This window comes from Rattus norvegicus, chromosome 2 (assembly GCF_021556685.1).
Source record: "Rattus norvegicus strain SHRSP/BbbUtx chromosome 2, alternate assembly SHRSP_T2T, whole genome shotgun sequence".
Classification (NCBI taxonomy): Eukaryota; Metazoa; Chordata; class Mammalia; order Rodentia; family Muridae; genus Rattus; species Rattus norvegicus.
Genome location: NC_141535.1, coordinates 198,461,741 through 198,479,941, shown reverse-complemented (window position 1 = coordinate 198,479,941; position 18,201 = coordinate 198,461,741). Strand labels below are relative to the sequence as shown.

At 43.6% G+C, this 18,201-nt stretch overlaps 1 protein-coding gene across 2 annotated transcripts in view; it reads left to right on the top strand.

Annotated features, from left to right (window-relative positions):
- The window catches only part of Gpsm2 (G-protein signaling modulator 2), a 53,076-nt gene extending 35,051 nt beyond the window's left edge, over positions 1-18,025 (top strand). Inside the window, 5 exon segments of one of the 2 annotated variants that reach the window (NM_001191962.2) lie at positions 2,332-2,402; positions 5,104-5,283; positions 14,882-15,032; positions 15,810-16,027; positions 17,322-18,025. In NM_001191962.2, the coding sequence (NP_001178891.1) occupies positions 2,332-2,402; positions 5,104-5,283; positions 14,882-15,032; positions 15,810-16,027; positions 17,322-17,546 (845 nt within the window). In that variant the 3' untranslated portion in view covers positions 17,547-18,025. 2 annotated transcript variants of the gene reach the window in all.
- The last annotated feature ends 176 nt before the right edge of the window (positions 18,026-18,201 follow it).

Below are 18,201 nucleotides of genomic sequence, written 5' to 3'. Positions count from 1 at the left end.
ATATATATACAGATATATAATTTGAATTTTTTGAAACTTTACCTGTGCTGTCAACTTTCGAAAAAAGTATCCCCGTTTACTGTGTTGAGTTGGCACTGTACAGAAACTAACAGCCATATTGGTCTAGAAATGTTGAACTTAAGTTTTTTCCATTTGTACAGGGGTAACACACTGTATTAAATATGTAAGGTCTTATATACGTGGGTTTGATTACAAAAACTAATAAAGTATTCTCTAAATAAAAAAAAATGAAAAAGAAAAAATAAATAAAATAAAAGCTTAAAAAAAAAAAAAGAAAGAGAAAGTGAAAGAGAGAGAAGGGGCATAACAGTGGCTGTGCAGACTGAACAGGTGAGAGCTCAGAATAATTTTAGGACAATCTATTTCAAAACCTGGGGGAAATTCCAATTTCTAGAATCATAACCAACCATAAAGAAATTAGGTCAGTAATTAAAAGTCTTCCCTTGCTGGGTGGTGGTGCTACACGCCTTTAATAAGCCCAGCACTCCGGAGGCAGAGCCAGGCAGATCTCTAAGTTCAAGGCTAGCCTGATCCACAGTTCTAGGACAGCCAGGGCTACACAGAGAAACCGTGTCTTAAATATCTACCCATCCACCCCCAAAATCTTCCCCCTAGAAAACATGAATGCCTACAGCTGTCCTTACCATCTGAGGTTATGCTGTCTCCGCCACGAGCCTGTTCTGAGTTGGTCAAAATGCAGTCAACGTGCCTAGCATAGCAAACACAGAGCCAAACAGTGCACCAGCTGTGGCCTGTAGGTAGAGCTTTCTGCTGATCCGAAGCTGCCCCCCACACACAGCTGCCCGACCATGAGCGTATCCTCCATTCACCTGCGGTAAGATCCAGATTCAGTAAACAGTTCCTGCTGAATGAATCGTTTTTATATCAAGAGCACAAGACAGATAACTGAGACCAGCTTCACTCATGAATGTAGGTTCAAAACCAAACAGATCAGGAACGTTATTTTAAAGCAGTTGGGTTTAATGGAGAGCGCCGGATGCCACTGCAGCTTTGTTTGAGGACCGCAGCACCATCGCTCCTGATGATGCACAGTGCCGTCAGACACACAAGCTTTCATCTCAGGGACTGTAAGACAGAAATAAAAGGACGAGAAAGATTCATCACACAAAACCTAGCCCAAAGGAGAGCTGTGTTAATACTGGATCAGATGTACCCAAGACACAAGGCCTGTGCTGGGCCATGCCTCCATTGATGAGGACGCTTACCTAGCGTGGGCCGGGTCTAGGATCTCCAGTGCTGGGAAAGACATGATACCCCAAGAACGATGGAATTTATATGTGTGGGGCTTGCACAAGGGGGTTCATATCCTGGCCACGTTTTAAAGCTGGCCGGTGGGCATCAGGCATCCTTTATATTATGCCTTTGGTCGGAGGTGGGGCTTTGCTGTTTGTTTTTAACAAAGTCTTGCTGTGTAGCCCAACCTGTTCTTGAACTCACTGTACACTCGACTGGCTTGGAATTTTGGTCCTCCAGACTTAGCCATCTGAGCGGTCGTCTCGGTCGTTTGAAGCTCAGGGGCTGGAGAAGCGTCTCAGTGATCACGAGCACTGACCGCTGTACTAGAGGACTGAGTTCAGTTTCCAGTACCAAAAGGTGGCTCACAGCCATCTGTAACTCTAGTTCCAGGGGAACCAGATACCCTTTTCTGGCCTCCTTGGGCACCAGACATGCATGTGGTACAGACATTCATACAGATATGACACCCATACATGTAAATGTTTAGAAAAAAATGCTGCTTACTTTTTAAAGGATTGCGGTCACAGAAACTCTGTAATTAATATTTAACAATCTTACTGAAAAGCCATCTTTGAGAAACTTTGCTTTTATTCGACTTGTGTCCTGACTAACAGAGAGCCTGTCTGGAAATGGGAAACTTAGAAGAAGCTGTGTAGAGAGAGCAAGGGAGTTATTTTCAGTCCCCTCAAGATTGAAGCCCAGTAGCTTTCCCATGGGCTTACTCACTTCGACCACATATGTTTGGGTTTCTCTGAGGCTACATGGATAATATAAAGCAGTGATTATAAAATGCCTTTTCTAAATCAAGGGGAATCTGAGTAACCAGTGGTTACTTTGCAACCAAAAGGCGTCTTTTAACATCAAAGCATTTTAGAAGGAATGTTTTCATGAACTGTGGAAAATAATGACTCGAAAAGTGAGTGCTCTTTCCATGTGCATTTGGGAATCAAATGTTAGAAGAGGATCCTGTGGCAATGCCAGCTGTGCGTCCTGAAGGGTTCCCTGGTTTGTCTGAATTAATTTGTGTTTTGTTTTGTTTTGTTTTTAACAAAGGTGCAGGCACCAAACTGGGACGAAGACATAGTATGGAGAACATGGAACTTATGAAGTTAACACCAGAAAAGGTCGGCAGTCTCAGCTTTCACATTCCGGGAACTGTTAAGTAAAAGCGTTTAAGCCTTGTCCTCTGTGGACATCACTTAAAAGATTGCTTTTTAAAAGAGCCAGAAAAAACCCAGTGCCAAGGGGATGAGAATAGCATGCTGTCGTGTGCTTAGTAACGATCAAGCATATACTCTGTATAGGCTCATGTAGCACTCCTGGAGACGTACATAAGAAAAGTTACAGTTCCTGACTCTGCAGGGTATTATTTGGAATAGGTTAGAAATATTTTATATGCTATTTTGAATTGTCTGAACATTTTCCCTTGTTAAAAGAAAAAGGTTTTAATTGAATGCATCTTTCAGCTACATAGCAAGATCATTTGCAGAGCTGTGTGTGAACATGTGTGTGCACGTGCGTATACGTGCATCCCCAGGCCACGTGTGGATGTCAGAGAGCAACTTCAAGGAGTCAAGTCTGTTCCAGCTTTTAATAAAGAAAACATTTATGTGTGGCAGGAGGTGCACAGGCAGAAGTCAGAGGACAGCTTGTGGGAGCTGGCTTTCTCTCCCTCCTGTGGGCTCCAGGGTCATTAGCCTTGGCAGCAAACAGCTTTACCCACTGAGCCACATTTAGCCCCCCCTTGCTTTTTGAGACAGTGTCTCTTCCTCTCTCCCTCCCTCCCTCTTCTGCACAGAATATCCTAAGCTAGCTGGCTCACAAGCTTCTCGTTGATTCTCATGTGTCCATCCCACCCCATAACACACCCCTACCCAGTCTGGAATTACAGATATGCACTACTACTGGCTCTGTGTGTGTGTGTGTGTGTGTGTGTGTGTGTGTGTGTGTGTCTGTCTGTCTGTCTGTCTGTCTGTCTGTCTGAGACCAAGCTTTGGTGGATGTCAGAGGACAGTTTTCAGGAGTCAGTTCTCTTCGAATGCAGGATTAAACTCAGGTCTTCAGGCTTGCATAGCAAGCATAACACTTATCTGCTGAACCATCTTGCCAGACCTGAAAGAATTAGTCATGTGGTGGTTTTTTTTTTCCTTCTTCATAATAAAGTTAACAGTTAAGTTTTAAAAAAGATTTATTTATATGAGTGCACTGTTACTTTCTTCAGACACACCAGAAGAGGGCATCAGATCCCATTATAGATGGTTGTGAGTCACCATGTGGTTGCTGGGAATTGAACTCAGGACCTCTGGAAGAGCAATCAGTGCTCTTAACCTCTGAGCCATCTCACCAGCCCCCAAGTTGACAATTATTTCACTATTCTTGCTGGGGTAAGGTGCTTCCTGGGGAAGCGGGTACAGTGCAAGAGAAGAGAGGCTCTGATGTCTCCTATTGGAAGTGTGAGCGTGCCTCTTCCTGCTCTCTCATTTGACTGATCAGAGTTTGCTGACTTTAGATTCTTGGCTTAGGCATGTAGATAGAGAATGTTTGAGATACTGGGTGTACACACACACACACACACACACACACACACACACACACCAACAAAAATACTGAACAACAAAAATAACTTTTATTCTTTGATTGCTTATGCCTGCATATCGTGTATTTGGGTCATATTCATCACATCTCTTCCCTTTCTCCTCCCACTCCTGCTGAGCCCTTTCTTCCCAAAAGAGTCTCCTCCTTTATCTCTTTAAAAGAAGGAATTCTTGATTAGAAATAACTTTCCCTCAGATTTTTTAAGGCACAATTCCCCTTGAACATTTCTTTATTTTATTAGAATGGATTTTGAGGTATAGTTTTATGTTCTTAAATCCAGGCCATTTTTTTCCTACTCATAAAATAAGACCATGGAGCTACACAGAGAGGCCGTGTCTCAAACAAACCAACAGGCAGACCACAAAGTTCCCTCTAGCAAGTGATTTCCCCTGTGACTGTGCCTGACTTGCTGGCTACGCACTCACTCCTGTCAGCCTTGGAGTCAGCCTTGGAGCAGGGACTAGCCTGCTGGTTTGTACCTCATGGGGGACTCTCCTAGATTGGTGGAGCTGTTCTGTGTCTTGATTAGGGGGAGTTCCATGGTTCCCAGTGGTACACATAGCTGCCATGAACCATCTGTGATGAGTTCACACTCAAGCATAGAGTGTATCATGGACTGCCCTCGCCCAGTGGCAGGCTGTGTATGGCTGAGGTTGAATGTGCAGTCCTCCCGTTCTGAGTAGCAGCCATTGCACCTGACTTAAACCAATCCGCCCGATTCGTCTACTGAGAGTTTACAAGATTCTAACTGTAACAGGTTTTTATTTGATTCAGATTCAGAATAATACATTATCTTCCCTGACCATTCAAAATATATAGTTTAAAGGATGTGGGTAAACGTTGTTTTTCTGTTTGTATCACATATGCCTATGATGCACAATGTTGAATATGTTGAATGGAATCATTAAGGTTGTGAGGCTAGCCAGGCATGGTGGTGCACGTCTTTAGTCCTGGCTGTAGGGAGGTAGAGGCAGGCAGATCTCTGAGATCGAGGTCAGCTCGGTCTACACATTGAACTCCAGGACAGCCAGGGCAGTTACACTGAGAAAGGAGCTGAGGCTGAAGGGTCGCAGGGCCAGATGAGTCCAGTCAGGCTGCCTAAACACCAAACACACGATAACGGCAGCAACACACAGCCTCTCCAGGGGTCGTGGCTGTCCCGTCCCAGTAGTCAGTGAGCACTGGGAAGGTGGCTTTTTTAATGTCTTGCTTTCCATTTTCAATCTATAGGTCCCGAATTGGAACAGTGAAATTCTCGCTAAACAGAAACCTTGCATTGCCAAATCGTCTGCAAAGCTCCTATTTGTCAACAGACTGAAGGGGAAAAAGTCCAAAAGCGGCAGCGCCTCCACTAAGGCTCTCCACCACGCCAGCAACCCCATCGACCACCGCGCTCCACATGCCCAGAAGGTAGGCTTCGGTCTGGAGCCTGTGAGGGCCAGGCGTCGTACTTCAGTTCCTCGTATTCGCTCAGTTGTCGGTGAGCAAATAGCGTGTACTCGTCAAAGAATGTGTCTCTCTGATTCCCCTGCTCCTCAGCTAGGCCTCTTCTGTTCATAGAGAAGGTGTTCTTGTTCTGGACAGTAATTAGAACTGTGTTCAGTCACTGCAGAAGTACTATTTATTTTACTGTTGTTTCCTAGTAAGACTAACTCATGTTTGAAGCCAGAAAAAACTGACTTCAGATTCAAGGATTTATTTTTAATGACCAGGGCAATGCTCCAGCGCCGTTTCACCCTGTGAAAGCAGAAGCCAGGGGATCTTTTTTTTTATCGTCATGGATTTTTAAGCAGACACTATCTTGGAGGAAAAAAATATTGGTAGCATCAGCTTTTTTTTTTTTAATTACCTTTATTTTTTTTTTTTTTCTTTTTTTCAGAGCTGGGGACCGAACCCAGGGCCTTGCGCTTGCTAGGCAAGCGCTCTACCACTGAGCTAAATCCCCAACCCACCTTTATTTTTTTATAGTCCAGTCATTATCCACCTCCTGGTCCACCTTCCCCCAGCTCCTCCCGTCTCCAAGAGGATGTCCCCCCACCCCACCAGGCTTCCCCGATCCTCAAGGGTTAGGTGGGTCTTCTCCCACTGAGGCCAGACCAGACAGTCCTCTGCTGTATATGTGTCAACGGCCTTGGTCCAGCTGGTGTGTGCTTGGCCTGGTGGGTGGCTTGGTGTCTGAGGGATCTCCGGGGTCCAGGTTAGTTGAGGCTGCTGGTCTTCTGATGGGGTTGCCCTCCTCCTCAGCTTCTTCCAGCCTTTCCCTTCTTCAACCACAGGGGTCCCCAGCTTCAGTTCAGTGGTTGGGTGTAAACATCTGCATCTGACTCTTTCCGCTGTTGGGCCTCTCAGAGGACAGCCATGGTAGCTTTTATTTCATCGTATTATTGAAACCTTCACACACACACACCCATTCCCACCCCTCAAGTCAGTTTGTGTGGCCTTGGCTGTCCTGGAACTCGCTCTAGACCAGGCTGGCCTCGGACTCAAAGCTTCACCTGCTTCTGCCTCCCCAGTGCTGGGATTAAAGGGGTGCACCACTACTGCCTGGCCATAACCACTTTTATATTAAGAAATTTATCTCAGGGTTTCTATTGCTGTGAATAGATGCCGTGACCCTGGCAACTCTTCAAAGGAAAACATTTAGTTGTGGCTGGCCTACAGGTCCATCATCATCATGGTGGGAGCATGGCCGCACGCAGGCAGACTTGGTGCTGGAGGAGGAGCTGAGAGATCTGCATCTGGATGGGTGGTCAGCAGGAAGACCGTGAGCCACTGGCCTGACTTGAGCACCTGAGACCTCACAGCCCACACAGTGACAGTCGTTCTCCAACAAGCCACGCCTCCTACTAGTGCCACTCTCTGTGGCCTGTGGGGGATATTTTTTATTCAGCTTATCACAAAAATACACCACCAGTTTATTTTTTTATTTTTTTATTTTTTACATTTTATTATTTTTTTTTTATTAACTTGAGTATTTCTTATATACATTTCGAGTGTTATTCCCTTTCCCGGTATCCGGGCAAACATCCCCCTCCCCCCTCCCCTTCCTAATGGGTGTTCCCCTCCCAACCCTCCCCCCATTGCCGCCCTCCCCCCACCAGTCTAGTTCACTGGGGGTTCAGTCTTAGCAGGACCCAGGGCTTCCCCTTCCACTGGTGCTCTTACTAGGATATTCATTGCTACCTATGGGGTCAGAGTCCAGGGTCAGTCCATGTATAGTCTTTAGGTAGTGGCTTAGTCCCTGGAAGCTCTGGTTGCTTGGCATTGTTGTACACATGGGGTCTCGAGCCCCTTCAAGCTCTTCCAGTTCTTTCTCTGATTCCTTCAACGGGGGTCCTATTCTCAGTTCAGTGGTTTGCTGCTGGCATTCGCCTCTGTATTTGCTGTATTCTGGCTGTGTCTCTCAGGAGCGATCTACATCCGGCTCCTGTCGGTCTGCACTTCTTTGCTTCATCCATCTTGTCTAATTGGGTGGCTGTATATGTATGGGCCACATGTGGGGCAGGCTCTGAATGGGTGTTCCTTCAGTCTCTGTTTTAATCTTTGCCTCTCTCTTCCCTGCCAAGGGTATTCTTGTTCCCCTTTTAAAGAAGGAGTGAAGCATTCACATTTTGATCATCCGTCTTGAGTTTCATTTGTTCTAGGCATCTAGGGTAATTCAAGCATTTGGGCTAATAGCCACTTATCAATGAGTGCATACCATGTATGTCTTTCTGTGATTGGGTTAGCTCACTCAGGATGGTATTTTCCAGTTCCAACCATTTGCCTACGAATTTCATAAAGCCGTTGTTTTTGATAGCTGAGTAATATTCCATTGTGTAGATGTACCACATTTTCTGTATCCATTCCTCTGTTGAGGGGCATCTGGGTTCTTTCCAGCTTCTGGCTATTATAAATAAGGCTGCAATGAACATAGTGGAGCACGTGTCTTTTTTATATGTTGGGGCATCTTTTGGGTATATGCCCAAGAGAGGTATAACTGGATCCTCAGGCAGTTCAATGTCCAATTTTCTGAGGATCCTCCAGACTGATTTCCAGAATGGTTGTACCAGTATGCAATCCCACCAACAATGGAGGAGTGTTCCTCTTTCTCCACATCCTCGCCAGTATCTGTTGTCCCCTGAGTTTTTGATCTTAGCCATTCTCACTGGTGTGAGGTGAAATCTCGGGGTTGTTTTGATTTGCATTTCCCTTATGACTAAAGATGTTGAACATTTCTTTAGGTGTTCCTTAGCCATTCGGCATTCCTCAGCTGTGAATTCTTTGTTTAGCTCTGAACCCCATTTTTTAACAGGGTTATTTGTTTCCCTGCGGTCTAACTTCTTGAGTTCTTTGTATATTTTGGATATAAGGCCTCTAGCTGTTGTAGGATTGGTAAAGATCTTTTCCCAATCTGTTGGTTGCCGTTTGTCCTAACCACAGTGTCCTTTGCCTTACAGAAGCTTTGCAGTTTTATGAGATCCCATTTGTCGATTCTTGATCTTAGAGCGTAAGCCATTGGTGTTTTGTTTAGGAAATTTTTTCCAGTGCCCATGTGTTCCAGATGCTTCCCTAGTTTTTCTTCTATTAGTTTGAGTGTGTCTGGTTTGATGTGGAGGTCCTTGATCCACTTGGACTTAAGCTTTGTACAGGGTGATAAGCATGGATCGATCTGCATTCTTCTACATGTTGCCCTCCAGTTGAACCAGCACCATTTGCTGAAAATGCTATCTTTTTTCCATTGGATGGTTTTGGCTCCTTTGTCAAAAATCAAGTGACCATAGGTGTGTGGGTTCATTTCTGGGTCTTCAATTCTATTCCATTGGTCTATCTGTCTGTCTCTGTACCAATACCATGCAGTTTTTATCACTATTGCTCTGTAATACTGCTTGAGTTCAGGGATAGTGATTCCCCCTGAAGTCCTTTTATTGTTGAGGATAGCTTTAGCTATCCTGGGTTTTTTGTTATTCCAGATGAATTTGCAAATTGTTCTGTCTAACTCTTTGAAGAATTGGATTGGTATTTTGATGGGGATTGCATTGAATCTGTAGATTGCTTTTGGTAAAATGGCCATTTTTACTATATTAATCCTGCCAATCCATGAGCATGGGAGATCTTTCCATCTTCTGAGGTCTTCTTCAATTTCCTTCTTCAGTGTCTTGAAGTTCTTATTGTACAGATCTTTTACTTGCTTTGTTAAAGTCACACCGAGGTACTTTATATTATTTGGGTCTATTATGAAGGGTGTCGTTTCCCTAATTTCTTTCTCGGCTTGTTTCTCTTTTGTATAGAGGAAGGCAACTGATTTATTTGAGTTAATTTTATACCCAGCCACTTTGCTGAAGTTGTTTATCAGCTTTAGTAGTTCTCTGGTGGAACTTTTGGGATCACTTAAATATACTATCATATCATCTGCAAATAGTGATATTTTGACTTCTTCTTTTCCGATCTGTATCCCCTTGACCTCCTTTTGTTGTCTGATTGCTCTGGCTAGAACTTCAAGAACTATATTGAATAAGTAGGGAGAGAGTGGGCAGCCTTGTCTAGTCCCTGATTTTAGTGGGATTGCTTCAAGTTTCTCTCCATTTAGTTTAATGTTAGCAACTGGTTTGCTGTATATGGCTTTTACTATGTTCAGGTATGGGCCTTGAATTCCTATTCTTTCCAGGACTTTTATCATGAAGGGGTGTTGAATTTTGTCAAATGCTTTCTCAGCGTCTAATGAAATGATCATGTGGTTTTGTTCTTTCAGTTTGTTTATATAATGGATCACGTTGATGGTTTTGCGTATATTAAACCATCCCTGCATGCCTGGGATGAAGATTACTTGATCATGTTGGATGATGGTTTTGATGTGCTCTTGGATTTGGTTTGCCAGAATTTTATTGAGTATTTTTGCGTCCATATTCATAAGGGAAATTGGTCTGAAGTTCTCTTTCTTTGTTGTGTCTTTGTGTGGTTTAGGTATAAGAGTAATTGTGGCTTCGTAGAAGGTATTGGGTAGTGATCCATCTGTTTCAATTTTGTGGAATAGTTTGGATAATATTGGTATGAGGTCTTCTATGAAGGTCTGATAGAATTCTGCACTAAACCCATCTGGACCTGGGCTCTTTTTGGTTGGGAGACCTTTAATGACTGCTTCTATTTCCTTAGGAGTTATGGGGTTGTTTAAATGGTTTATTTGTTCCTGATTTAACTTCGGTACCTGGTATCTGTCTAGGAAATTGTCCATTTCCTGAAGATTTTCAAGTTTTGTTGAATATAGGTTTTTATAGTAAGATCTGATGATTTTTTGAATTTCCTCTGAATCTGTAGTTATGTCTCCCTTTTCATTTCTGATTTTGTTAATTTGGACGCACTCTCTGTGTCCTCTCGTTAGTCTGGCTAAGGGTTTATCTATCTTGTTGATTTTCTCAAAGAACCAACTTTTGGTTCTGTTGATTCTTTCTATGGTCCCTTTTGTTTCTACTTGGTTGATTTCAGCTCTGAGTTTGATTATTTCCTGCCTTCTACTCCTCCTGGGTGTATTTGCTTCTTTTTGCTCTAGAGCTTTTAGGTGTGCTGTCAAGCTGCTGACATATGCTCTTTCCTGTTTCTTTCTGCAGGCACTCAGCGCTATGAGTTTTCCTCTTAGCACAGCTTTCATTGTGTCCCATAAGTTTGGGTATGTTGTACCTTCATTTTCATTAAATTCTAAAAAGTTTTTAATTTCTTTCTTTATTTCTTCCTTGACCAGGTTATCATTGAGTAGAGCATTGTTCAATTTCCAAGTATATGTGGGCATTCTTCCTTGATTGTTATTGAAGACCAGTTTTAGGCCGTGGTGGTCCGATAGCACGCATGGGATTATTTCTATCTTTCTGTACCTGTTGAGGCCCGTTTTTTGACCAATTATATGGTCAATTTTGGAGAAAGTACCATGAGGAGCTGAGAAGAAGGTATATCCTTTTGCTTTAGGATAGAATGTTCTATAAATATCCGTTAAGTCCATTTGGCTCATGACTTCTCTTAGTCTGTCTACATCTCCGTTTAATTTCTGTTTCCATGATCTGTCCATTGATGAGAGTGGGGTGTTGAAATCTCCCACTATTATTGTGTGAGGTGCAATGTGTGTTTTGAGCTTTAGTAAGGTTTCTTTTACGTATGTAGGTGCCCTTGTATTTGGGGCATAGATATTTAGGATTGAGAGTTCATCTTGGTGGATTTTTCCTTTGATGAATATGAAGTGTCCTTCCTTATCTTTTTTGATGACTTTTAGTTGAAAATTGATTTTATTTGATATTAGAATGGCTACTCCAGCTTGCTTCTTCTGACCATTTGCTTGGAAAATTGTTTTCCAGCCTTTCACTCTGAGGTAATGTCTGTCTTTGTCTTTGAGGTGTGTTTCCTGTAGGCAGCAGAATGCAGGGTCCTCATTGCGTATCCAGTTTGTTAATCTATGTCTTTTTATTGGGGAGTTGAGGCCATTGATGTTGAGAGATATTAAGGAATAGCGATTATTGCTTCCCGTTATATTCATATTTGGATATGAGGTTATGTTTGTGTGCTTTCATTCTCTTTGTTTTGTTGCCAAGATGATTAGTTTCTTGCTTCTTCTAGGGTATAGCTTGCCTCCTTATGTTGGGCTTTACCATTTATTATCCTTTGTAGTGCTGGATTTGTAGAAAGATATTGTGTAAATTTGGTTTTGTCATGGAATATCTTGGTTTCTCCATCTATGTTAATTGAGAGTTTTGCAGGATACAGTAACCTGGGCTGGCATTTGTGTTCTCTTAGGGTCTGTATGACATCAGTCCAGGATCTTCTGGCCTTCATAGTTTCTGGCGAAAAGTCTGGTGTGATTCTGATAGGTCTGCCTTTATATGTTACTTGACCTTTTTCCCTTACTGCTTTTAATATTCTTTCTTTATTTTGTGCGTTTGGTGTTTTGACTATTATGTGACGGGAGGTGTTTCTTTTCTGGTCCAATCTATTTGGAGTTCTGTAGGCTTCTTGTATGTCTATGGGTATCTCTTTTTTTTAGGTTAGGGAAGTTTTCTTCTATGATTTTGCTGAAGATATTTACTGGTCCTTTGAGCTGGGAGTCTTCACTCTCTTCTATACCTATTATCCTTAGGTTCGATCTTCTCATTGAGTCCTGGATTTCCTGTATGTTTTGGACCAGTAGCTTTTTCTGCTTTACATTATCTTTGACAGTTGAGTCAATGATTTCTATGGAATCTTCTGCTCCTGAGATTCTCTCTTCCATCTCTTGTATTCTGTTGGTGAAGCTTGTATCTACAGCTCCTTGTCTCTTCTTTTGGTTTTCTATATCCAGGGTTGTTTCCATGTGTTCTTTCTTGATTGCTTCTATTTCCATTTTTAATTCCTTCAACTGTTTGATTGTGTTTTCCTGGAATTCTTTCAGGGATTTTTGTGACTCCTCTCTATGGGCTTCTACTTGTTTATTTATGATTTCCTGATATTCTTTCAGGGATTTTTGTGTCTCCTCTCTATGGGCTTCTACTTGTTTATTTATGTTTTCCTGGAATTCTTTCAGGCATTTTTGCGATTCCTCTCTGTAGGCTTCTACTTGTTCTCTAAGGGAGTTCTTTATGTCTTTCTTGAAGTCCTCCAGCGTCATGATCAAATATGATTTTGAAACTAGATCTTGCTTTTCTGGTGTGTTTGGACATTCCATGTTTGTTTTGGTGGGAGAATTGGGCTCCGATGATGCCATGTAGTCTTGGTTTCTGTTGCTTGGGTTCCTGCGCTTGCCTCTCGCCATCAGATTATCTCTAGTGTTACTTTGTTCTGCTATTTCTGACAGTGGCTAGACTGTCCCTATAAGCCTGTGTGTCAGGAGTGCTGTAGACCTGTTTTACTGTTTTCTTTCAGCCAGTTATGGGGACAGAGTGTTCTGCTTTCAGGCATGTAGTTTTTCCTCTGTACAGGTCTTCAGCTGTTCCTGTGGGCCTGTGTCTTGAGTTCACCAGGCAGGTCACTTGCAGCAGACAAGTTGGTCTTACCTGTGGTCCCGAGGCTCAAGTTTGCTCCACGGGCTCTCTGCGGCGGCAGCAACCAGGAAGACCTGTGCAGCCCCTTCCGGGAGGTTCAGTGCACCAGGGTTCCAGATGGCCTTTGGTGTTTTCCTCTGGCGTCCGAGATGTATGTACAGAGAGCAGTCTCTTCTGGTTTCCCAGGCTTGTCTGCCTCTCTGAAGGTTTAGCTCTCCCTCCCACGGGATTTGGGTGCAGAGAACTGTTTATCCGGTCTCACCACCAGTTTATTGAATTTAACTTACTCAGAAATAAAAACACCATTGACTTTTTGATTAAAAAGACAAAACAGAAGGTCTTTGTTTTTTTGAAAGGCCTTCTTTGACTGAAAATGGTACTTGGTGAAGAATGTTCTTTTCCACTTACTTTGATCCTGTTTATCAGTACAGAGAAGAGCTAGGTAACCTTAAAGAGTTCTGTAATCATGATCAATATTTCACTAATGACCATATACCCCTTGACATGTCTTTTCAATGCTTTTTGGCTAATAAAACAGCTGGGTATAGATGGTCCGGGATGCAGAACTGGGGCTCAAAGCTGTCTACTCATGAAACCTCCTGTGGGTTTGTCATTTGGGGGCTGTTTTGAGACAAGGTCTTACTGCGGACCAGGCTGGAGCACAGGTAGGGTCATCATGGCATCGCACTGTGCTTTTGATGTTCAGAATTGTACATTACAGGCTTTTTGTACCAAAAACCAGGTCTTGGTGATACCGTGTTTGACTATAGCTTACACACTTCATTTCCAGCATCAGGTTCAGCTTAAATCTGCAGTCAGCTTCTCTCCCCCTGTCTCATTTGTGGGATGCCCTGCCCTGTCTCCACCTAGAAAGCTAGGTGTCACTAGATTCTCCTTCCTGTGTTAGCCACAGTTGATCGTTTTGTTCTTTAGATTTGAATTTCTCACATTCTCTCTACCAAGTCTTCATCTAATACCTAATCCCTCATCTAGACCTGTGCATTAGAGGCTTGAATTGACCTCCTCTTTTGTTTCTCTTTCTCGGATCCACTGGAGGGGCCAGCAGTGTTTAGAACTAGTTGTACGGCCACCAGAGTTCAAAAAGATCATCGGTATTTTGCCTGTAAAGACTGATGCTTTCTTTTTTGTTGTTTTTATTTTTGGTTTTGTTGGGTTTTTTGTTTGGTTTTTTGAAACAGTTTCTCTGTGTAGCCTTGGCTGTTCTGGAACTCACTCTGTTGACCATATTGGCCTCAAACTCAGAAATCCACCTGGCTCTAGCCCCCCAAGTACTGGGATATTAAATGCACACCACCATTAGGCTTTTTTTTTTTTTAAGATGTTTATTTCATGTATATGAATACACTGCAGCTGTCTTCAGACACACCAGAAGAGGGCATCGGATCCCTGTTACAGATGGTTGTGAGCCACCATGTGGTTGCTGGGATTTGAACTCAGGACCTCTGGAAGAGCAGTCTGTGCTCTTAACCGCTGAGCCATCTCTCCAGCCCCACCATTAGGCTTTTAAGATTTATTGATTTATTTATTATGTATATGGGCGTTATGCCTGCGTGTACATTTGCACACTAGAAGAGGTCATCGGATCACATGGGCTACAGTTAGACAGTTGTGAGCCACCATGTAGGTGCTGGGAATTGAACTCAGGACCTCTTGAGAAACAGCCACTGCTCTTAACTATTGAGCCATCTCTCCAGCCCTGCAATTCTCCATTTTTCACTCTAGAAGCTGAGGTATACTTACGAGCATCCCAGCCATGCCTCACATATATTTCTTTGGCCTAAAAAATACAGAAATTAACAGTTAAATAAATAAAAGTGGCTTTCATGGAGTCGACATGGGAGCATTTTATTACCAATATTGCCACTTAAATTCTTTCTTAAAATAAAAAGCCAATGTTTTAAATCCGTATCCTTTGCCTTTTATTACCTCGTGTGCTGATCATGTCGTGGAGGTCACTGATGTCCTAAGGACAAAGGGGAACAGCTCAGCTCACTAGGCTTCCTTTGTTGTAGAAAGTCGGCTCGGACGCGGTCGGAGATGAGGGATTCTTTGACTTACTGAGGCGACTTCAGAGCAGCAGGATGGAGGACCAGAGGTGCCACTTACAGGAGAACCGGACAGCGTCCGTGGCCGCTTCCTCTGCTACCCCCAAGATGGTGAAAGGTAAGCAGCCGTCCCTGCTCTCCTTCAACGTTGGTTCACCTCAGTATCTGAGGCATAGCCCAGTCTAGCTCATTAGGTAGCCAAAGCTGGCGTAGACCTCCTGATCCTCTTGCTTCCCCTCCCAGGTGCAGGGATAACAGACACCGCTGTGAGATTTCCCCAATTCTAATATTCTCTCTAGTGCTGTAGTGTCTTATAGTTCCCGTTATAGGAAATGCAGTGAAAGGCCCCATAAACCTAGCATGGCACAGAGACAGGGGTACTAAAGTGAATTCGAGACCAGCCTGGCCTGTCCGTGAAACCCTGACTGAAGGAGAGGCTGCTGCCAACTGGTAGAACTTTTGTCTAGCAAGCAGCAGGCCCTCATCCGCAGCCCCACACCCAAAGACATGGTCGCTGTCTGTATCCTATAATCAAATCATAAGACATTTCATATCTGAGACTTAAAGTCTAGAGCATCTTACTGTATTGTTACATCTCTACCGTAAGACGATTTCTACCACAGATTAAGGGCAGTCTTTTTACTTCACTAAGTGATTCCCATCCAGCATGGAAGGAAAAACAACCGTTTACTCACGTTCTGAAATCCAGCCCGATACCTCAGAGAGTACTAGACAAAGGCAAAGAGGTCTAAATAAATCTGAAGCACTCTGCTGGGGAGACCACAAAGCAGCAGTCCCCTGCAGGAGAGGGAAGCAAGGTGCAAATAGGTTATGTGCAAACAGGCGTCCTTTCGGCATCTTAGTAACACTTAGGCGCTACTCTTTCCTGTCCTAGCACCGTCGGCTTCTGTGGTATCCCCCAACACCGATGAGTTTTTAGATCTCCTTGCTAGCTCGCAGAGCCGCCGTCTGGATGACCAGAGGGCCAGCTTCAGTAATTTGCCAGGGCTCCGTCTGACAGAAGGCAACAATCAGTCCGTACTTGAGCGCCTGATGACAAATGACAAGAAAGAGCCTGATGAGGACTTCTTTGACATCCTTGTAAAGTGTCAGGTAAGTGCACATTCAGTCCATCCTGTAGACTAGCCCTGCGCTGCTGACAGGCGCTGGGCTTCAGGGAAGTGCTGAGACGCCACTCAAGGGGTGGGAAACACAGCTGAGAATGCAGGAGGCTGAAGCTTGGGTTCCCTGAGCATCTGGTCACTGCTGGGAAATGAAGTGTCAGGGTCCTTAGGCCTTGAAGAGGCCGGCTGGGACCCAGTGCTCCCAAACTCCTGGACATCCAGGTGCTGCTGGATCAAGAATTGGGCACAGAATTGGAAGCCTTTGGGCTGAGGGTGATGAGAGTCGGCCCAGTAAATGGGAGCTCTAGCTTATTTCATTGGTGAAAGTCCTGAGCTTAGCAGTGGTTGGCTGGGAGCAGAGAGGCCTTCTGCAGGAGACTTGGGCTGTGGCTTGGTAGTCAAAGGATTTCTCCATGCTCCCCACAGCAGATCTTGATGAAAGAGACGGTTTATCCATATATTTATTGACTGTTCATTGTAGAAAATGGGTCCACCTTCTCAAAGTGGATCAGAGATTAAATGCCTCTTTCAGGGAAGGGAAGCTTATTGGCTAAGCCCTCAGGTTCTCTAGGTACCTCATTAGCATGGAGAACTGTTTTGGTCTATGTGACATGACCACAGGTCACATCTCCTGTGTGAGAGGTGTGGCACGTGTCCTAGGCCAGCAATCTAGTAGGGAGGAGGGACACACTTACCATGTCTGGGTGCTGGGGACCAGTCAACCGTACCAAGATTCCTGGCATGGTCTACTGTCCCACAGGGCTCACTTGTGGATCAGGCATTATTTTCTTGTCTGTCATTCAGAACACCATTAAACGCCTTTGTTACAGGGAGTTTGGGGTATTGGGGTATCAGGATGCTCTTGATTTTGTAGGGCCGTGCATCTTGGTGGACAGAGGCAAGTGTGTAAGCAAGAGACAGATGAAAATAAAGGTTGAAGGGGTAGTGGGTGATCAGGATGGTAGTGACTTGGAGAACATCTGTTTTGTATAGTTAGAAAAACCCTTCTGGTTGCCATTTGAATCATTTGTCCAAACAGCTTCAAACGTAGGCAGTAGATTATAATTTGTTGGCCCCTGGCTTAGGCCATTCTAGAAACATGTTATATAAGTAAGATTCAGTGTCGGATTATTTGTGACCAATCGTGGTAGTGTAATATACTTAGGAAGCCCATTTTACATAATATTTACTGTATTTTCATTCTTTCAAGTTTCAGGTCTGACAGATGAGAGCTTGGCATTTTCCTTTCTGACCATTACGTTTCAATTTCTCTCCATCTCTAGGGGTCCAGGTTAGATGATCAGAGATGTGCTCCACCACCTGCTGCCACAAAGGGGCCGACTGTCCCCGACGAAGACTTTTTTAGCCTCATTTTACGCTCTCAAGCTAAAAGGATGGATGAACAAAGAGTTCTGCTACAGAGAGATCCAAACAGGGACAGTGAGTTTGGACTAAAGGAACTTTTGCAAAATAATGCTCTGTTGGAATTTAAGCATTCAGGGAAATAACTAGCAAACCACAAGATGGTGTGGTATTTCCTACTAAAGAAAAGGAGGTTCCCTCGGGACACTGCAGGGAAACTCATCTTACACAGCACCGTAGTAGTCACCAAGTTTTCCGGGTGTAAATGTTGAAGTACTAAGGGACTGAAAGGTGCTTCTTCAACCTACCCGACCTTGAGACTCTGCTTGGGTGACTTAAGATTCCTTGGCTAGGGTTTGTGTACTAGGAATTTAAATGAATCCTACACTAGAATTCAGTCCTTTCTTACTGAGGTCATTTTTTAAGGATCTAGTTAACAATGACTTTTTTATATACCCGCCCAAGAATATAGTGGATTGCATTGTTTACTGAAAATAATGTAAATTTCCTATGTAAAAAAGGTGAAAATAGTCATAAAATTCTAGCTTAAGAAAACTATATTCAATATATTTTTAGGCAAAGCCAGTGAAGGAGATGAGAAATAAACTACTTTTAGCATGCCTTGGCTTATGTCTCCTTTATTACCTAACACAGCTATAAAACCGCGGAAGACCTACTGTTAGGAAAACTACAGAAGCAGAAAACAGGTGAAAATTCACAGAAAGTATGCAAGGCGTAATTAATGTTAGACTGTCAGCCTTAGATAGTGAGTTTACAAGACAGTGATCTTCTGGCCTGCAT